Raw genomic sequence first — 24,576 nt, 5'->3', positions numbered from 1 at the left:
ATTTTTATTAACTAGTGTAGATAGTCATAGTCTATACTCTATAACAGGGGTGGCCAAACTTTTATTGATCACAATCTACTAAAAATATAAGATATACTTTACCTTTGAGGATCGACTTTCATAGACATTTTTTTAATTATTGAATAAGTATAGTTATTAAGAAACATACTCGCATAAAGTATATATAAAAATACAACAAGTATTATAAACTAATTAATAATTACTAAAAATAATATAATAATAAATAATAATTTCTAAAATCTAATTACTTAAGTCTAATTAACATATTATTTTGTTGAAGTGTGACATCGCATGATTTACTTTAAAATTGTCCGCGATCGACTGTTTGACCGCCCCTACTCTATAGGGTTGGATTTGAATTTGTTTTGTTCGTACAAAGTAATTTTCAAATTTTCAAACGTGTATGATATCTTACAAAGTTATTTTTATCGTTGTATTATTTCAGTGTTTGTTTAAAAATTACCATATAAATGATACACAATACCAGCATCAATGTAATATGATATAGGAAAATACAATTTTGAAAAGTAGAAAATTCAAGCAGAAATACATACTTGAGGTTAAATATTATTGTTTTAATTCCGAAATAAATGTATGGTAAACGTTTTTACTTGTCTACTAAAATTGCATTTAATTTACGAGAGTACCTTTCATGCATGCATTCATTATGGGCACGTGGATATTAAAAAATGTTTCTTTGTCGAGGGGTAATTTGTTGGGGTAGAAAAAAATGTATTTTTAATGACTAAGAAGAATGAATATTTCTACTACAGACCATATAAGCCGACTAAAACAAAAATGTACAAATTACTTGAAATTAGTTTTGTCAATCTGGCTTGAAACAGAAATTAAAGTTATTTTTCAAAAGCGTAAACAACACGTATGTATTTACATACTGTGGCATGTAATTTTATAGCCAAACAACGCGCACTGCAAGCTCGCATGTTGGTAATAAGTGTTTTACTATCCTTTCGTTTGTTTTACGAGTTTAAAATATTAGCGGCACGAATCGATTCCCTTTTTTCCCCACCAACACCATTAAAAGCCTCTAGATACAGTTTTTAAATTTGGAAAAATGTTTTACTATGGTTTACCTACAATAATTTAAGTTAAATAATTATAGTGCGTAGATAAAAAGTTGTGATAATTTTTTGTAATTGCGATATAATATTTACATTTTAATTAAATTAAAAATCGAAAATATATAAAATAATAAGCACAAATACAGGTGTTTTTCATTACTCGTTATATTATAATATTAAAAATGATTAAGTAATTCGCTTACCTTTTGTGTGTGATTACATTTAAAATAATGCATTACAAAACTATTTTTGTATCAGTATAGTGACTCTATAGTTTATAACAATATAATTGTATGCAAAATATGTTTTTTTGAATTAATTATTCATGGGAATTTTTAATTTAATTATTTAATTACTTAATATCAAAATATAATAAAACTTTATTGATTTCATAAATAGGCATCCTTTTCGTGTATTATATGTAAAATACATGAATTTGTGCAACATTTTTGAGAGATAATCAAACAAAAACTTTGCCATAATTTAAATCAGTTAATTAACAAATGAATGTGATGTCCAAATTGAAACGAATCATTGAACTTTATTCTTGAATATTTATTAAATTATAAAACTTAAATAAATAAATTCTCAAAATCATTTCATGAAAGTTTTGAGTACTTACTTTTATTAAATTATTTGGTTTTCATAATATTTTCTCTCGCTGTGAATAGCTGAAATTCCCTTAAATTACTTATTATTTTTTGTTTCTTAGTTTTATGGTTTTTAGTTACAAAAACATAAGCTCTTATCTCCGGAACAATGTTAATTACTCGTATTAATTATATTACATTTTTATATAGTATACAGGAATATTGGCATAATATTGTTTTATATCGGTGATTTTATTTTTAAATAATAGAAGAACAATGGACGCTTAATATAATAATATCGCATGTAAAATCAAATAATTTATTTCTCTATTTAATAATTTATTGAAAGAAAAACTGATTTATTCATTTCATAAATAAATAACACAATCATATAGTTCTTAAATCATTTATTTTATAATTAAAATAATAATAACAACGATTTCACAGAACTCATCTATACGTAAAAATAGTTACAAAACATAATAAACATAAGAATCTAAGATCACGTTGTATAAAAGAGTGAAGCGACATAATAGAAGTACATAAGAAAATGTTCTCAGATTTAAATCTCCACTTTAAAAAAATTCTTAAGGAGCACATAAGTCTATTTACCATTTTATTTTTTTTAATTATTCACATTAATAAATAACTGTCAGCATACCTGCAATATCGTATCTTATTGGACGACTGTATACAGCTACTGCTGTCTCAGCCGCGTGATAGCTGATACCTTTAACGAGTCGTAATTAGCTCTATAAAATGAATGATGCAACCTACGGCGTCACTCCAATTACATTTATCAACAAACAACCTGACCAAAACATTACCAACGTGTATTACATAACCAAACACAAAACCCCGTTGCCTCCATTTTTTATTGACCCCAAACCATCATTAATTATTAGTGACGTTTTTTATTAAATTAAATGTGCTATACGAAGATAAAAATCGAGCCCTCGGTGAATGAACTGCCAGAATTACGGACAAACAAAAAACTAAAGCAATAGTAATCCACGCCATGAAAGTTGTAATGATCTACACTCTTTTGTTTCTTATCCAAAATCGAAATCTACCAGTAAAATTCATCCTCCGCCATAATTAATAATTTGTAATTGTTACAATGAATATCCATTATTCAAAAATATTTAACTTAAAAAAATAATAATAATTTCTTCAACTGAAAAGTGTAAGCCAAAATGAAATGCAACAACAAATCTAAACTCTGTTTAAAAATTAAATATTCTTACGGTTGCCTAAAATATATATTTCCTAACCCGTCACAAATTTAGCATACTCTCAAATCGCTGAAATTTAAGCCAATTTACCGATTCAGATAATACTAACCGAGCCATACCATCTTAAAAATTACATAGTATATTAAAATTAAAAACCAGTTAAATAACAATTAAATTATTATTATTAATTTAAAATGTGCATATTATTCAAATATGTATAAAAAAAATTTGGATGCCGTTCATGCACAGCAGCTCTCTAACCGTGTTTCTCATGTTATTGTATAATATTTATAATTTTATAAAATTCTATGCGTGTTAAAAAAAAAGATTGAAATATGTATTTAAATAATAATAAAAAAAATGAATTAAACGTAAAGTAATATTGAAAATTATAACCGGAAATTATCAATTGTGTGCGTAAAAAAAAAAAATTGTAAAAATAATATTATTTAGGTATTTTAAAATCTATGTTAAATTCAACTCTATTAAAATATTCTGTCAATCGTCAATATTTTTTGTTTAGTATTTTTCTTCGTGTAAAATATTGTCAAAAGAATTTTAGTAAAAAAGTTTTTTCAACAAAATTAGAGACATATTGTACATAATGTTAAAATCGCAAGTGTCATACATTTTCAAAAAAATAAAATTTAAAGAAAGTTTACATTATATTTTGAAACAACAGATATTTATTATTAAAATAACAACTCCGTATTATACACGTATTTCATAAATATAATTTACGTATATTTTATAAATAATATACAACAGAATAGCATAAAAAAATATGTCAACGTTTTTCTTACACTTTTTACAACTTTTAAACTTAAAATTATCGCATGCCTAAATTTTAATATATTACATTATACAACGCTGAAACGTAAATATAGCTGATTACGAATTTATGTAAACAAGATTATTATTAGTTTATAAGTAATACCCCAACCGATAAAATATTATTGAATATGGTATAAATTAGGTAATTCCAATAATGCCATCGCATTAAATGTTCAAATCGTATTCTGATATGGCGTGATGTGATTCGAATAGAATATAAAATAATTGTAAAAATATTTAATATTTAAATAAAAAAATTTGTCGTAAAATATAAAACATGATGAGATTCTATATATATATATATATGTACCTATATCAGTAACTGGTGTTCGACAGATTGGTCGCATTTGATCTAAGTGTACATTTAAATAGTGTTTGAGAACGATGTCAAATCATATAAAATCCGTTTTATTTCGTGATATTTCGTCACAGTATAACAATATAATATTATATATTGTAATATATTGTATTCATGTAGACAGCACAAAAGTTAAGCTGGTATGTTATTTCCAATGCGTGCAATTAACAAACAAAATATACTTCTTCCTCTGCGCTGTTTTTTTACGGTTTTTCTATTAATAAATATTGTATAGTTCAGAGCATAATAATGATTTTTGTTGGATTTTCAATCCATTAAATTGTATTATACGGAGTGCGAGTGCCGCGCACAATTTGTTACCTGCCGAAAAGAATTTAATCGGCAAAAAGCCATAGCAGGCGTCATTGTAAAGCCCACAGACCACAATATAATGGTTCCCTGCTATCGTTCGGTTCACAGTCTAAAAAGTAAAAATCGCTTCGCCAAATTGCACTAACCATAATAAATAATAATTCCTCCGTAAAGTATTCGCTCATTCCATTTTTATCGCGTCGTTGCTCGTTATAAAATAATAATATTAATAATAATAATATAATATTATTATTGAGACATATTATTATACTATGCTACTCGTTCAACTTCAACTCGAATGGATGTAACGGACGTTATTTAATGTTCCACATTATGGCGGTATAAGAACACGAGTATAATATTATAAAGTATAAATTATTATTTATCAAATATTTATGATACTGGAAAAATGTTCAAGTCGTTTATTATATGTTTCGACGATTTAATTTTACAATAATACAATAATATGTAAGTACTATATGCGGTTGGTGATGCACTGCCTGCGTTTAAAACTCCACATTATTCGGTAACTAATCAAAAATGAAATCTCTTTCGATATCCCTTCATATTATATAATTTATAATACACATAATATTAACGTATACATCTAACAACCTACGCCACTATATTATATTATGCTTTGTTTATTATTTTCTTGTTAAGTAGAGACGTTTTAAGCAAAAATAAATCTCTTTCATAGTATGTGACATCGGATTTCGAAAATTTGTAGTTGAAACAGAGTCGATTTATAAACTAAAACCGCACTTAATGTATATTTATGTGTGTGTGTGTAATACTATTAAATCTCGTCTAGATTGACTAAACTGTAAACTTTCTTGTTTACCTTAAAACACAGTAAACTTGATAGCACTGATAAAGCGTCGATATTTCGTTTTAAGAATCGTAGTACCTACACACGCATGCACACAAACGTATAAACAAAACCATCATATTATATCCAAAACACGCAGTAAGTTAAAATATCATTTACAATAAAATTATAAAATATTAATAATTTAAATTTATCGTATCCAAACACACAATAATCGTTATTGTCTTATTTTTTTTTTAATTCGATGTTGGAAAACTCAGTTTTTTTGTAATTTCATACAAAAAAAACAATTTACAATCATATCGTATTATTAATTATACTTTTGCTCATTTTAATAGCGCAAAACAAATAGAACGGATAAAGAATACCAGAATAAATAAAACTTTTTCATTAATCATTATTTATTATATTTTTTACTGCGAGTTTACCAAAGCAGTAATTAATTAAAATTGTATATAAAAAACAAAAAAAATATTGTAATATTAATCCAATATAATATGAAACATGCATAATACCATAAATATACTATTTTAGCAACAAAAATAAATATCCAAATGAGCAAAGATAATTATAAAATTAAATTAATTTTGTTCTGCCCATATATTACCCAGTTTTTACTTTGAAATTAATGACCACGAGCGTATCGTTCAAAAATAAAAATGTAAATTATTATTTTTTTTAGTTTTTGATTGTTTTTAGAAATAATATGGTTTACTATTATTCTTACTAATAATCTAATTAATATAGTTATAAAATACAAGTTGATACCTATACATTTTTAAACTAAAACAATATAGACCATTAAAATGGCATATTGTATAAACTTAATATTTTGAAAAATATATACTTATGTTCGCAGTGTATGTATTTGATATTGAAAAGTTTTCCTTTGATTTGCACAGATTTCTTAGTATTTATATTATTTATTAAGCGGGTATAGATTTGTTTAATATTTCCTTAGCTGTTCAAAATGTTAGCCATTCGTGTAACATATTTAGCCAAAGTTACAATGGAAGTTCCTAAACTTCCAAGTTTCTGTGACATTTTTGTGAGTCAAACACAGCATGTTATATAATTATAATAATTAATATTCCAAATTATTATTAAACATATTAAGAAACGAGTATTTTTAATTTTAAAGTTTCGTTTATACTTTATACTATCGTTTAAGTAAATAATTTATAAATGTTATACTTTGAGTGTATGCGTATTTTAGTGTTTAGAAAGTGATTAGCTTTGCACTGAATTCAATGGAAATAAAATCAGTATGATATGCATAATATTTTATTATGACATTTTTTTTTAAATTATATGATCTGTACTCGTAGTATCTCCACTGGGAGGCTTCTACAGTCTGTCTAATCTGCCTTTTTATTCTAACTTATTTACCATCGATTGTTCTTATTGTTCTCTTTTGTCACAAATTGTATAATAAGACTTATGAATCAAAAGAAAAAAAATATGATCTGTATACTTAGATCAGTGTCTATTATATAAAAGTAAGTGTATATGTAAATATTGAAATTTACACAATATTGCTAGTTGCTTGTAAAATACATTAAGATTTTTATTGTCTTAATTTTCAACTTATAATAAATACGTTGATCACATTTCAGCGGTAGGTATTGTTATTATAACCATGAGTTTGATTATATTTAATTTTTTTGTTATAATTTTAAATTTTAATGCCATTCTTCTGTATGAGAATAATAATAAAGATTTGCATAAAAGGATTTTATATTTTATTTAGTATATATTGTTATTTAAAATTAACCATTTGATAGTCATGTGGGGTGCATTTCTAGAAACTTTAGGTTTCTATTATTAAAATATTTATAATGGTCTCCCAACGTTCATGTTTCTGTCTAGATGTGCACAAAGTTATTTATCATCATTTTTGGGTTAGGTCTTTTTACATAATATAAGTCATCTGCTATATATTTAACTCTACGTGACTAATAATACACATAATCAGAGTATTTATTTAGAAATGAAGTAATATAAATATATATATTGTATCAATCAATATCATATCTGAAAAGTTATTTTATCATATTACAATTTTTTTAATATCTATATAGGTTTTTAACATAATAATTTTTTCTATAATATTGATTACCACCTATTGACCTATTTCAATATATTCTATTAATGTATTATATCATATTACAGCGTACCCACTTTCCGTCTCTTAAATTCGTGGATTCAAAATAAAAGCTTAAGTCAATTTTAATTTAAAATAGTTTGTTTATTTAATTTAACTCAAATTTAACAGTTGTATGTAAAAGTATAAAGCGAGAAAGTGATATGGGTTCAATGACTCTGGTGCATCACAACAGAGTGAATTTGGTATGTGAAAATTTCAATTAATTTACTTTTAAGTGCCTTTTTTTTGTATCACACATATTATATAGGAGCTCAAGGTAGTTATAGAGAATTAAGGAAGTAGCAACTGGATAATTATGAAGTATGAAATAATAATATAAACTTGTCATTCATAAACGTAGCAACTGATGTGTTTGGAGAGGTATATTTGTCAAAAGCGTTTATACTGTATATTAATTAAGAGAGGACGCCACTCTGTGTAACTCTAGAACTAATATTTGCTATGCCTAAAAAAGATAAACCAAATATGACATTTTAGGTAGAGAGATGAAAACCTTCAATAAGATTTGTTAAGTAGGATTGAAAACCATTTCAAGAGATCCTTTGACCAACCCCTTTATAATATATACCTTCCATCTAGAGAATGGTGGCTATACAAACAGTTCTATAACGTTTTTAAGTTAATACTTATTATTCAGTGCATTCTATATTTATACCTATGTTCACTGTCAGTACGTGTGATATAGGCTTAATGAGTAAATTTGTGATGTGTAACATTTATTACAAAATTATTTTATCGTAGACATAGCAAACATAATATTACGTAAAAATACGAATAATAATATGCACGTGTATAATATTTAACAATAATAAAGTTCTCCGTAAGTTTGGGAATTGATAATTTTTAAATTAATTTTAAATTTCAAAATAAATACGGCTCACGTCCAAACAATAAAGTACAAACGATTACGCCCAAATAGCTATTACACAACCAACGGACTATCAGTATTCAAGTCCATTCATTGAAGAAATACGAAGACTTCCCGTAATGGCTTACCAAATCTCAGTATACCATCCAACACTCTCGTATCTGTCCATAGTATAATTGTTCATTTGTCTTAATGTGTTGAATCAGTGCGTATTGTGCGAGCATTTTAACTCGCCGGGACATATAGTTCGATGGTGAACATTTGAGGTTATTAAAGGCCAAACATCATATTAGTGTCCATCCCATAACAGAATTTGTAAAAAAAAAAATTATCTGTTAAATAAGTTCAAATATATTATGTTTGTATTTGATGATGTAATAAAAGAAACAACGAAATAAACCAATACTAAAGATTTAATTATTTTATGAGACAATACTTTGAAACGTTATGTCTCACTTCCATTTTCGGCATTGTACCTGCTTACAATTATTTTGAATGCCTAAATAGTCAGTATATAGTTTTGAATAACTTCCGGAAATTATTGTTGGAATATCATAATCACTATCTATGTCGATCAGCTTAATAATGCTTGAGCAAATACCAGAGGAGTTAATAATGTCACTTGCAATTATAGGTAGAATGGAAGTACCTATTATTTTGCCTCACTGTCTATACACTCAACAATATAATTGTTTATTTAAGACAGCTTCGTCATGTGCATGTACTTCGGAACGATTTAAAAAAAAAAATATTTTTGATTTTTACTGATGTAACTGAATTTGTTCGAAAGTACTAGAAAACATTTTTTTTTTTTGTACAATTTGATAGGGCAAGAGTCCTTACAACAGATATAGGGCTACTCAAATTTGCAGTGATAAATGAAAAGACTGAATCATTGCTGTTTGAAGTAGTTAAAGTTTTGTTTAGTTTTCAAATTTCTGGAATCTTTATTAATGTTATTTTTGAAAGTTTACCCGGATTTAATTTTTGCAGACGTAGATTGGGGTTTAATTACTGCTATATGAGCAAAGTTCACTGCCACTGGACGCGCTATGCTAAAACGAGATACACAATGTTATGGCGTAGGTTAATGACAAAATTATGGTAACAGAATTGTTTTAAAAATTATAATTTACATTTAAGCCAAAAACAAAAACTGTGCTTTTGAATTAAATACAAATTTTATTTTTATTTCAAGTAAGGCAGACGTTATAATGGTTTGTTTTAAGGATAAATGCTGACATATTCAGAGCGTAACATACCGGTAGTATGCACATGTTGGATGCTACAGTAATGAACTGTGATTAAAAAATGTATTTTATAAATTAATATCCATTACTATTATTCTTAATATTTATGCTATTATACTATCATTTGAAAATGTATTTTATATTTTATATTCCGAAAGCAAATCGAAATTACTTTCTTCGTCCAAGACATAGTACCTACAATAAAAATAAAGGGATGCATGTATGAATTAATAACACAACTCAACAGAAAAACAATCTGATCAATATTGGTTTGCGCTGCGAAATATTGAAGCAGATAAAAGTACGTGGTTTTATCGACACACAATAGAACTATTTTACCTATGTACCAAGTTGAAATAATGTATAGCTGCACCGTACGCCGCAATAGGAAACACAATTTTCCAAAGCGTTTAACATTAATAACATTTATGCTATTCCGTTGTGATATAAAATATACGTTTAATGACATTATCGTATACAATTAATGTTGTTTACATTGCATTAATATGGCAATGAGCCACTATAATAATTATAATGATAGAGTCAAGCATTTAGGTAGGAAAAATATGTTTTACTATTGCCTAATATCCACGTTCGAAAATTTATATTTCTTTTCTTGCATTGTAATATTATTATTACTATTATTATTATATCGCTTCACTAAAAACCATTTGTATAATATGAACCAAAACACTATGTAACAACAATATAATATCGTAGTTTGTTTATTATGCTGTGCTACATCTAAAATTAAAATGTGTTTATGAGTTTTACTCTATAATATAATACAATATATTATATGTGTACGTTGGTATAATAATAATAATATATAACACATTTATTTAGGAATTTTAAGGATGTTTTAGTTTCTTTAAACAAACTGGCTATTCGCTCGAGATCGTGTGCTGTGAAAAATCTTTTATTTTGTAGGTCTTGCAAGTATTTTTTGTACGTCATATTACGATCTAAGCTATCATGTTGTGTACACTTTCATGAACGGATCTGCTGCATTTTTATTCATTTATTTACTGATCGTTTAACCTTCAACACAGCAAAGTCATGTCTTGCGGTATTCAACGTCTTTAACAATTTTATTTTTTTTTTTTTTTTAGAAAAGAAAAAAAAATAACAAAAAAATACGTATATTAAACATATCAGGTTATGAAAGAGAATTTTTAACATACAATAATAAATGCGATTAGTTAGGTATAAACAGTATGCGCTATATACAGTGTATTCTTCGTAATTTCTGACATGTAAGCTTTAAAAAATAAATCACTTAATCAAAATAAAAATGTCTACATATATTTGTTGTTATACAAGTATATATATAATACCCACTGATAGCTTATAAACATCTATTATATCAATGTGCTTCCATAAATTGAATTGTAATACTATACAAAAAAATCTTAAAAAATATAACAATATTATAATTATCACAGAAAATCGTTTTAAGATTTCTAAAACTAAAATTACATTTAAAATATAATAAATAATAGTTATCATATAAATAACAAGTCTTAAAATGTTCTACTTAACACTTTAACAGACACCTAATTTTATCGAGGACAATTGATAAATAAAATTAAATATAGAATATTTTAAAAATGTTTTAATATATTGCGTGTTAAATTTAATTTTGATTATTTGAACTGAGTTTGCTATAAAACAGAAATTAATTAGTTTAATACCTTATTTATTAATACCTATATTAATAGTTTTGAATATTTCCTACATTTTGTAAACAATTTAAAATGAGTTGCAATTATTTACAGCATTTCTTCCATAGTAAAATATAAAGTCATATCTAATATATATTTTTTTTTCTAATACAATATCAATATATTTGGATATTATTTCAAGATCTTTCTTCATACTATTTCTCTCAAAGTCTCAAACATAAAAAATTACAAATTATTTATTTTTTTAGTGACAAAATTAATAAGGCCGAACCTAACATATTTTTTCACTAAAAAAATTAATGAAAAATATGACGGGTTTAGAGTAGAATTCACAATAATTTAACTAAAAAGAGTAAAAAATAGAGGTTATACTTACAATATTAATAATAAAATAAATATATTTACCTATTATAGTGATAAATTATAATTATTATTATATATACATATAGAATATATATATATACGCAATACGTATAAGTAAATAACTATATTAATTTATTTTTTACGATTTCCTTAGATTTTTGGTGCCATTACTGCGATTCTACAGTTTGTTCTGCCATTCCTGATCATAGCGTTTTGCTATGTCCGAGTTTGGTTAAAACTTAACGACCGGGCCAGATGTAAGCCGGGTACGTCGACGAAGAACGCAAGGCGGGAAGAAGTGGAGCGCGAAAGAAAGAGCCGGACTAACAGGTATATTACGAGTATAATATAATATATGCAAGTGCTTATACATTATAGAGATACTTTGAATAATTATTAATAATATAATATGGTTGTATATAGAACTATTCGTTAAGATATACCATCATACTATTTTTTCTTTAATAATGCAGTTTTTCATAATCTAATAATTGAAACTTTTAAATATACTACAAGTCTATATGCTTTTCAAGTACTTAAGTTATTTTATAACACTTAAAGAATACTGCGTAGTGTAACAAACTTTTGTTTTTCAGAAAACCCCTTTTTTAATTTAAGTTATTCAGTAGATATATATTTTTTTAATTTTAATATATCTTAATCAAAATTCAAACGGTTAATTTTTGAGTAATTAAAATGTGTATAATATGGATAATAGTCTTTAAAAATGGTTCTACAAAAACTCCTTTGTATATAATATAATGCTTAAAAAATCAGGATCCGCTCACAATTTTGATATAGGTATATCAAAAATAAAACAAATATTAATTTATATATATATTATGTATCTCTGCTGAATAATTTGCGGTGAAAAACGACCTGAGGTTCTCATTTTAAAAACATAAGTTTCATGTTCTTGGTATCATCGTTACACGATATCCTTTGAAAATACGTTACAAAATATATTAAATATTCAAAAATATGTTTAAATGTTCAAAATAGGGTTTACTTAAAACTTTTAAAAATCAAATTCGGAATGATTTAACTGTTAAAGAAAACAGGATGGTCGCGTTTTAGCAAATCATCACTACAATCATAATATATTAATATATATATAGAAGTACAACAGTCAACATATACGAAAGTAGTGCTGTTTTAGTATTCTAGTAAATACGTGTAAGTATAGGTATATATCACGCGTAGAAAATATAGAAATACGTTTTTACTAGATCCGAAGTCCAAACACACGACGTATTAATGTGTTGCAGTATACGTCTTTAGTATCAAATTCAAACTCCCGTCATTAAATTACAATATTATGTTATTATAACGTGATATTGTATTGTTCCGCGGGGAACGGGTGGTAAGTGGACGCGGGAAAAAAAATCCACGCAATTTGTAAGTTCTTGCGTATCGTTATAACAATAATAACAATAATAATAATATCTGGCAATTCTGGCTGCGTATTGACGTATATAATATTATAAATAATATTGTATTTCATACAAACGCCGCGGGCTCATGGCGTAAAATTACCTCTAGAATTATTTTTGTATCGATCTCCGTCGTCACCGCGGCGTATTGTTAAACGGAATAGCGAGATGTTTTTATTTCAGTCCATTAGGTTTAGAGTTTAGCAACAACATGGAAAAAAAATCTCGCTGTAACATCTTGGATGATTTCCCATCGGACTGCTAATGCCGCCACCGCCATTGTACTACACAAGCGGCGCCTATATAGAAATGCATAATATTTTTCGCCGTCTACCCACCGCCGGTCGTGCTGCGCAATGTTTACCAGTCACTTAAGTTAAAAGCAAATAATACATAAACAAAATAACTCGAATTTTCCGATACATATATATGTGTTCCTGTATAGTTTTATCCCCTAAGCTCCGTCATATTAGTTTTTATATTATAACATGTACTGTAGTATAGTACAGATCTCCGCGCGCCACTCTCTCGAAACCAAGTGGTTATTATAACGTGCCTTATTCGGACCTGAGTTACGCGGCCGCCACGTTGATATAAAAATATTACACTTTCATTTGTAAGTCCAAGAGGGAATTTGAAGGGAGAAAAGTTTTCGTGCAAAATGCAATAAATTCAAACCGAGAAATACAATTATTTCGTAAAAAAAAAAAATAGACCTTTAGTAATATAAATGACTGCGTACACGTTTTGTATACATAATCAGTGGTGTAATTTGGGGGATGAAAATTTTGTACACGGATATTATCCAAATCACGTTTTTGTAGCCATTACAAGCAAATCTTAATACGATTATTGTAATCTTTTACGCATATGTATAAAATAATATACATGATAATATATGCACACAGAATATGGCAAAATACGTGATAATTAAATATGACATTGAAATGATTTGATAGAAGAAGGTGGCCATTTGTAAAACATCTTATAATTTTGTTGATAGGTTGTTTACTTAACTATAACTTGGCTATAATCTATAAATTCCTACAACATTATACTGTTATATAATGCGCACATTTATGTATTATAATAATATTATTTACAACATTAGAACACTATTATGCAGTATGCACCATGTGGACATTATTTTTGTAGGTACTTATTGAAAAAAACCTATTATAAAGTACCTATGTAATATCTTATTATAACTTTTTTTTTAATTTGTGTATTTAGCCACAGTAACGATGTAAATTGTAGAAAAACTGTATTTAAAATAAATTATTAAATTTTGCTTTTTTTTAAATAGCATAATATTACTTGTTTACTTAAAAGTTTCTATTAAAATTCAGTTATCTTATCTTTATTTGTTATTTATATAAATTATAACGCTAGGTGTAGTAGTTTTTGGTTAATTTTGTTTGGTATTATTTAAAATTATATATAATATAATAAATAATTGTTGTTATTATAAAATTATTTTTGTATGCAAAATCATATTTATTCAAGAAAAACTATTATGTACATTATTTACTTATATTACTGTTAAAACTATTTTCGTATATTAATGGCTTACACTTTTACCATAAAATACCAAATAAATCAGTTTCGTAAAACAATCTTCGATTAGTTTATAGGCACAATAATGATAATCAAAATATATTATTATATTCATATTCATATAATCTTAATAATTTTATTTCGAAAAGAACAATTTCTAGGAACATTTATTGTAATTATTTCATTGAAAATATTTTTATATAATTCTTTTAACACAAAACAATAAATATTTATTGGTATTGTATTTATTGTATTTATATTATATATAAAAATACAATACCAAAATGTATTGCTTGTTGATCGTTATGTTTTCTGATTAATCTCAAATACATTTTAAATGAAAACAACATTAAGCTACTGCAGAGACAAGAACGAAGTGATCACCTTTTGCCCCTTTGAGTTCATATATATATATATACATGAACTCAATAATATTATTATCGTTAGTTTTAGTAATGTAACTGAAAACATACATAGCATAGTGTCTTTCGAAATTGGTTTTTTATGATGATTTCTATAGCTATGATTATCGCACTCGATGTAATTTCAACACGAAATTGATACAACCACAACACCGTTTGACCCCAATCATTTTCTGTAAATTGTGACTGAAGTTGTGTACCTACCTGTACAGTGGCATCTACTCAAGTTTTTGATAATAAAAAAAAGCTAATAGAATCTGTCAAAACGTAAGCCAAAAACTTTCCATACTGATTCATTTTCTGTAGATACAACCGAAAGAAACGAAAATCGTATTATATACTATATTATAGTTTAGATGTAACATAATTTCATATAAGTTATAATGCCTATTATTATTATTATTATTATTATAACTTTGATTATTGTTCTTATTCATATTATACCGTGGACAATAATATGGTTGTCCGGTACATTTCCGCCATGTAAATAGCTATCGTTACGACTGTCGACTAAACACCACCCTACTTGCACAACACGCCTGTAATTTATACTACAATATTTTAATATTAAATCCAGTCGATATTCATCACAGTGTCACACTTTAACCACCACGCACTATAATATGGCAATCGTTAGTAATTAATCAACGTACTAGGGTGAGGGAAAAAGAACAATTCGGACGGTTTTAGAAGGGAGCATATTTTGCGACGGAGAGATACATTAATTTATGCGATCAACACCAAAATATAACGATATATATATGTATATAATATGTATATAATAATACGTATTAATATATACATTATACGAACATAATTATTGTTCGAGTATAAAGGGATTAACGATATTATCACCACAAGTCGCACACGTGTTCGCAAATTAATGTAATCAAGGATTTCATGGATGTACAAATGCGATTTCAGTATAATTGTAATATGTATTCACACAAAAGTTGACACGTTGCACAAAACAGTGTTTCGGATTTTACACCAGTTTAATCTGTAATAGTATGTATGAATTCATCGATGTCTTGTAAAACTGAATTAATTATCGGGATAATGTTATATTTCAAATTACAATGCGAATATTTTTTTTTTATTATTATTTATATAAACGATTATAATCTGTACATTGGACTTATTTTTTTCTCATGACATCACATATACTGTAAATTATAAATACATTTGTCTATCGATATTTTATATACATATCGATAATTTCAAACATCATTAAATTATTCAAAAATATCCAAAATATTGTTAAATTATAATATAATGGCTAATAGCTATTTATTTATCGTTATATAATTTCTATATTCATTACGTAAACATTTTGCATTAAATGTAAACTGCACATTGTGAATGTTTGCATAAAGATCTTGAACGTCCCCACTCGAAATCTATATATGTATATATATATATATATCATACGTATATATTATAACTGTACTACTTAATTTTGGATGTAATTATTATTAATTTATTCAGTTGTTTTTTTTTTTTTTTTTTATCATAAGAATAGACTATAATGAAGTTTCTACAGTTTTTATCATACGGGAACCACGTAAAATTCTTCTAATAAATGTTGAATATTTTAGAATTGTTTTATTATAATACTTCTATTTTATACGTTTAAAAATGGTATTATACTCGTTGGACTAAGTGGTCACGTATTTTACAAAACTTTAAAAGTATCTATATATTATATATACATATTTATGCGAGAATGGGAAAATTTATTATTTATAAAAAGCTCCGTTGGATTAAAGTCCATGTATAGTTATTTATTTTACTTAAATAAAGCACATTATAAATATATGATACATAAATATTATAAAAATGTTCAGACCTTTGATTTTTAATATTTTATTTTTCAATTTTTTTTTTTTTGTAAGTTTCAATAATGTATTTTAAGTTAAAAAAGTTCAACTTGTAAAAGTCTTCCTTTTAAAAAAAAATGTAAACATAAAAAAGCTTTATATATGACTACGCATCTGATAGTTCCTTTATGATTAATATTAAAAAGTATTTGGAATTTATAACGAAAAGAGGCTCCATTAGGTGTATTTTCTGTGCGGCATACAAAACCCGAAAGCGAAAAAACAAACCATACATCTCATGTGGTTCTAAAAGCTTATAGTCTAAGAATAGTGTTTTACGGAAGAAAAAGAATACTATAGTATTCAGTCTTCAGTATACTGACCACAAATCCGACGTCTTCGTGCTAAAGTCTAAACGGAAATGGTGTTCCGCCCTTTTCTAACACACGTTATATGCTTAAATATATTATACATATGTATGTCTTTGTAGTTTGTGTATGTGAAATGTGTAGACGAAGAATAAACGTTTTAGATATTGTATACACGCAATATCATAGATACCAGTGGCACCGTTTCGTTTTTAAATCAAATATTTATTGAACACGATTTTAAGTCTTAGACAGTCAGGTTGATGAATGCAATCCATAAGAATTAGTTAGAAAAGTCAAGACATACAATTGATTAAGTAGTAATCGTACAAAACGTTAAGCTATAAGTCAATAGTTCATAAACACTATAATATTTAACTAAACTTTTAAGCGGTAAGTTAAAATTATAACGAATTTATTAAAACGAACAATTTTTTCACGGTAATTGTATTTATTTTTCAATTGCTCACACTGTCTGGTAATATATGGCTTATAAAAATATAAAATATAAAATAAGACTTTAAATAATTCAAACTATACATAAGCTATAGTTAAATTTTTACCTATTCGTGGGTTATTACTTACTTTACTTATTTTTTTTACTTTAGACATTTAATTATTTATAGTTTAGTACAACATGTTTTGTTCTTGAAGATTTTTAAAAAGATACTAACAAGAAAATGAGCATACTTGGTAAATATCATGTGGAAGTAAATAATATTAATGACCGATAGAAGTAAATCCGGACTAAACAATTTTTACCGGGTTCAAGACTATGTATCATTAAAAATCGTTAAAAAAAAATCTCTGTCAAAACTTACAAAGTACACTTTGATAGTCCGTCATACTAGTAATTTAGAAAACTACTTTCTAAGTGTATTGGTTTATTTAGAACCCCATAGATCGTGAACATGGGGAATGGTTATGGATTCGTACTGAGTCACGATAATTTATCATTTTTTTTTTCTCTTTTTTACCAACGATTAGAGTTATGTGGCATGCGTGTGCTTTTAAAAATATATAAAGATCTAACGCTCCGAACTCCACAATCCCATTGATCTATTAGACGATGTTATTGATTAATCATTACGCGTGCAAAGCAAAGTATAAATATAACAATATTATATTCCGATCGTTCGGAATCGGAACTATGTATATGTAAACCATAATAAACTCATATAAATTATTATAATAATACGATAATACTAGTAAGTACTCGCATGTACTCTGCCAGCAGCAACGGTAAGGCCCGCATATATTACTATAATAGGTGTACTTACTTTGGCCGATGACGTGACGCGGATGACCAATGTGAACGATGATACACCACGTCGTGCACCAGACGCAGCTAGGGAGTTCAATGTAGCAGTAGGCATTATACAACTAATAGATACGCACACAAACGCAAACAAAACATACGAACGCACACACTTACACTTCTCATCACTATAATATTATCTTTAATCAATGTATCGTACGTACGTGTACGCAATAATCATTATGTGTTCCATAGAAGCAACAGTCCAATGCGCTTTCAATGCGTGCGTCGCGCGTCGATAGTATTGCTCAGGCGAGCGGATATCGTTCGTATACGTAAATGCATAGCAATAATATTGTAATACACTTACAATAGTGGTGTGTACGATATTATGTGTGTATTAATATTACGTGTGTGTGCGCGCGTTACCGTTATACAGTTCTCGGAAGACTGAAACAGGACGAAGGATGAAAACAATGAGAACAAATACAGTAAGTTCTTCGTGAGAAACGGAAAAGGAAAAAAAAATGCACGCAAATTGGAAAATAAACTCATATTTCACCCGCATCGCATCTGCATTTTTCCATTCGATCGTTTCGCCGACCGAGTGCGGAGACGACGCATAGTTATATCAATTTTGGGGCACCCGCGTTTTGTTTAACTATTCCTGCTCTTCTTATTTTCTCGGCGTGTCTTTAGTCTCGACCTGTTTCCTCGGAATACTTTACGACCGGCGCAGCGACAACAAAGTGTACACTATTGTACGTTACGATGTTGTCTTGAAGGATTTCTCATAAAATATAAATATACTTTTTTCCTGTTAGAGAAACGTAAATATCAATAATCAATATGCACCCATGCCGTAGCTATTCCCGTGTGGACATAAAATCTGTTATTGTTTTCGCGATAGTAAAAAGTAAAAAAAAAAAAAATAAAAAATGGAAATCCGATAAAAAAATATAATTTAAATCCCGTTTCGCGATGTGTGTTTGTTTTACATAAATCGCACTTCTGTCGACCACTATACCTACATTGCGTATAAAACGGATACCTCTGTTGCGTAAAATGTCGTAAAAACGTGGTAAAATACGTGTACGTTTATATTATACAAAAAACAAACTCTTTCAGTCGTATTTTAATAATATATCATGTCACTGACGTTATTAAGAATTTATTCTCGAGTGGTGAATGATCAGTAGTTCTCTTTTTATGCATAGTCAAAAGAAAAGAAAAAAAAAACAATAATTTAAAAAAGACGAAATTCCAACGAAAAAAATAATGTAACAAACGATAAATTTAAAGCTGATATCTATCCGACTGAATTGTTATGTAATAGTAAAAAATAAAGAATATGTATTGCAATTTAAAACTATATAGTCGTATATTCCTCACTAAATAACTAAACGCTTGTGCAGTATACTGTAGTAACTACTGCGATATTTTAAGAGAACGTTTCTCACAGTCTGTCACACTCGCACTCGCAATGTACAATATAAAGTTCCAAACTTTATATAGAATTATACAGTACAGTTGAAGTTTAATACTTTTTGGTACAGCTTACTTAAAATATTTTTATGCAGAATATCTCCTGCGCTTTTGCTTTTAACTTTTTTTTTTTTTTCAATCAATGTCACCATTTACATTTTACACCAATGACACCGTAAACGCACACGAACACGCAGATTACGCGTTATACTCGTTTGAAAATCACTTGTGCACTGTAAAATCAATGTTATATTACATAATATTATTGTTGTACACACATACGCACATCAAACCGTAATTGATAAGAACGTTTATTATATATCAGCTGTTAACTGCATACGGCATACCCGTCGTAGTCACGTCTCATTGTTGGCGATGTTCGTATACGCGTTTTAAAATAATGAACAGTTGTGCTCTCATCGCCCAGATAACTACTCCCCGATGACCACAGATGCTATACGTCTGCACGGTATCTGCGTGCGTGTGCACGTGTGTTAATATTGAAATGGTTCTATTAAACATTGTTCATGCGTCTGGCGTCTGCTCGCTCGTTGTTGACACAGCCCAATTATAAATTCAGACGTACCAAGGCATAATTCCGTTCGTCGTTAGACCATTATCATTATGCATAATATATATATTTTAAGTACATATTATAATATATACGCACATTTTAGTTTAAAGATGTATATCCACTCATCCGATCGCACACCGTGTGCAGGCGAATCTTTTCGGGTCACTTGCACGTACCTGCGTATACGGTTATAAAAGGTTCAGACATTTTACCGTTTCTTTTTTTTTTTCGTTTCTTATATAATGCATAGTTTAACTTCTCGAAGAATTATTAATACGCGAGTACGTCAACTGCAAGCGCGTTCCAAACTTCTTACCGACAACTGAGTGCCCGTGACAATGTATTACTGCGCAGCAGAACGAATGTTATTTTTATTTGAAAAAAAGCCTAAAACAACAATCAGTCCACAGTCTAAACAACAAATACAAAATAAATACAATTAGAGCAATTAATCAATCCAAATAGTCCACTGTAAACACAATTATTACGGTTGTGTGTTTTGTCTTCGAAGCAACAACACTACACGTATTGCTTGTATATTCTGTACAAGAATCGCCTGCAGTTGTAAAAAAATATAGCTGTAATTGTTTAATATTATATTACTAAAAATGTTTGGTAGCTACGTGATTTTCATTTATCGGGCACCTGTGTCAAAAATATAAGGAGATAGGCGTAACACAACAGCACATATTATTTATTTCCAAACTAATTTTAAACTTTTAGAAGACTAATAATTACTAACTTGACTCAATTTACTATCTACATTACTATTTGCTGTACTTGATTATCCTTTGAATCTACGAGCACTCTCCTTAACTATAACTCCTGCCCGGTCCCCCGTATTAAACTATTTCATTAATTACTGCGTCGTCATTACATTATTCCGCTGCCTTAGCTATTAAACACAATGCACTTGTGTACTTGTGTGAGCGACCCGCGCTCCAACATAAGACACATAACAAACTGTTAATGTGCCTATAGCGTTATTATCTAATCTATAGTGTTTTTTAAATGTAGATTCTCAAATTTAGTGGAATGAAGACTATAGTGGTTATATTGGTATGCCATGTGTAATATTTGCTCTATCCCATTATAAACAATTTAACTGTATTCAAGTCTCCTCAAACTAGAACTTTTTTAAATTCAACATCACTAACTAAAATTATTATTTTTATTATATGATTAAAAATTAATCAGATAATTTTTTCAGACATAAAGTTCATAAATTAATCCAAATATTTCTGTCGACAAGAAATCGCCAATAGTTATTTAAATATAAATTTGCTTATATTTAATCTATTTTTAGGTGGATACCATATAATTAAATCTCAGTAGGAAATCTTTATTTAATAACGACAACAGTGATTAATACTTATTTTCATACGTCTTAAATGAATACATTTGTACGAATCGGGAACGGAAAAATCATAAAATACATGTTATAGATAGTGCGTTTGATATATTTCGCTTGTAATACTATTCATCGACCAACCGATGTATTAGATATATAAACTTAGCCAAAGGAAACGGACGGAATAGCTGTGCAGAACCAGTGATCATTAGTGTGAGGTGATTTTGTAAGTGCGTATATCATAGACGAAGATTAGGGCCTCCAATAGCTACCTCCCTCTAAAAAAAAAAAAAGATTGAAAGCCCCCCCCCCAAAAAATTATTGAACATTTTTAAAAGTCATATGTGGACGGCCAGACGTCGGACTTATTTTCCAATAATTGGCAATTGCCAAAATCTTGAAACTTTACAAAATAGGTTTTCTTTTTAGTTGTTAATTATTAGTTGGTAATTTAGTAGTTAATTCGTATTGGAGGAAATACTGTGGACGCCGTTTATAAGACTCACTTTGAGACTAGCACAAAGTGAGTTTTATAATCGAATAAATCATATAGGTGAAGTGGAAAAAAAATTGAATTACATATTTATGAATTTTATTTTACTATATATTTTGCTTTAATTTTAATTTACTTTAATACATATAATATTACATATAAAATATCTATTATTTAAAAATTTAAAAATTCTGATAAAAAAATTAAAATTATAATACATATTATACATATTATAAAAATTATTATATATTAATAAAAAATTATAAAAGATGTATGATGTATTTATTATTTATGAAAAATATTTGTAATTTTAGTTTGTTTTGAGTATGAATATTTCGAAAGTATATTTCTCGTACTCATATTACAATAACGATAATTGCAAAAAATGTGAAATGCAATAAAATTTGTCGTAAATACACACATAAAAAATCATGAATTGAAACTAGAAATGACCCAAAAAATATGTAATTTTTAAAAACCAATTTATATCTAAATTTTAACTAAAAATGTTTATTTTTTTACGAAATATGAATGTTATAAGCGGAGTGGTGAGTCTTATGAACGAATTTTTTATAATCTATTTGGATACGTCCGGATCTTTCCAGACGATTTTGAGTCTAATAAGCGACTGAATCTTGTATCTGTGAGTCTTATAAACGGCGTCCTCTGTATATATTGATATTAGTGAGGGGATGTGGGGGCAAAGCCCCCATGGCTTATTTTGTAAAGAAAGATTTAAACCCCCCTAAAATTCAATCAAATCTCCGCCTAGGCGTATATATGTATAGAAATGTTAGTATAATATGTACACCTACAGCTATAGATAAATTAAGAGAGATAACATGATGTAAACGCTAATACTATGTTGCTTTATACTATTTACATTTTAAATACTATACATAATATGAAATAATTCAGAGCACGAAAAGTAAAAAATATAGTATAATTATTAGATATTTCGTATTTACAGAAATAACTATAATAAACAATATTGTTGGATACTGCAAAATTCAATTAGCAATAATTATTATAAGAAAAATGACGCCCCTTGACCAACAAAATAATAAAAATTGGTTACTCATCTGAATTTTAGTTCAACGAGGTTATAAGAACCAGATTTATTATTAATGCAAGTATAAATAAATTATATAGCGATCTTATTCTATGATTCAACAAGTATTATAAAAAATGGTATGATAAGCGACGATAGAATATAATTCTTCACTACGGTATGCACGGTTATTAACACGAAATGATAAATAAATATAATTTTGATATTACATTTCGTTCGTCAAGAGAACGCAAGTCGACCGTGCATTCAAATAATGGATTTTCCTCACCATTTTACTGTTGCCATATTACTGATGGTGAGTGATTTACACACCACGGCGTATTTTGGTCGCCGTCCAGTTGCGTTCTCTTGATTAACGGGGTATATAGAAAATTAATAGAATATGATAAGCTATTATTAAGTTGTCAATAATATATATGTATATATATTTAACAACTTCCATATAAATATTAGAGCTATTAAATAAAAAAATGTCAAAAAGTAATTATAAAATCAAAATTTCAATTACTATAATAATATATATATATATTTTTTTTAAATTTATATGAATATAAAATAAAATAGTGGTCACTATTTGTGAATAAAATGCCCCCTCCCTACTACTTTAAATAAAATATTTGTATAGTAACCAAACAAAATATGCAAAAAAAAAACGGAAATAATTTTAAGTAGTTGAGAAAAATTCAAAAGGTCCATACATAATCACTTTGTATTTTTATGTGCACCATCAAGCATTACAATCATTAATATGAGGCAAAATTTAAATTGAAGCAATCCAAATAAAAATATTCAAGCAAAAATATATACACTGAATAAATCTATATTTATTGAGCACAATATTATAATGCATTAATGCTGTTGCAAAAATTATACTGAAATTTGTGTTTATGAAACTAAAAATGTTTGTTAATTGCTAATAATTATTTATAAATTCTCAACTACTTAAAATTATACTCGATCATTAAAGACAAAATTATTCCACACAAATTATTTCACCTCATGAATATAATATTGTACTTATTAGTTTTAATTTTGACGATATATAATAGTGTATAGTAAAATTTAATGCTTTCTGCTATAATTGTGCGATTCTTGTAGTATTAAATTGAAAAATGTCTTCGACAGTGATGTACATTATACATATTT

The 24,576-nt window shown here is 27.4% G+C and overlaps 1 protein-coding gene across 2 annotated transcripts in view; it reads left to right on the top strand.

Annotated features, from left to right (window-relative positions):
- The window catches only part of LOC113548677 (neuropeptide Y receptor type 2-like), a 171,673-nt gene that overhangs the window by 95,234 nt on the left and 51,863 nt on the right, over positions 1 to 24,576 (top strand). For both annotated transcript variants that reach the window (XM_026949683.1, XM_026949682.1), the window contains one exon: positions 11,752 to 11,927. In XM_026949683.1, the coding sequence (XP_026805484.1) occupies positions 11,752 to 11,927 (176 nt within the window). The remainder of the gene's footprint in view (positions 1 to 11,751; positions 11,928 to 24,576) is intronic.

Source organism: Rhopalosiphum maidis, chromosome 4, assembly GCF_003676215.2.
Source record: "Rhopalosiphum maidis isolate BTI-1 chromosome 4, ASM367621v3, whole genome shotgun sequence".
In the NCBI taxonomy this organism is placed as follows: domain Eukaryota; kingdom Metazoa; phylum Arthropoda; class Insecta; order Hemiptera; family Aphididae; genus Rhopalosiphum; species Rhopalosiphum maidis.
Note: the sequence above shows the minus strand (reverse complement) of the source record. Positions and strands in the feature narration are given on the sequence as shown.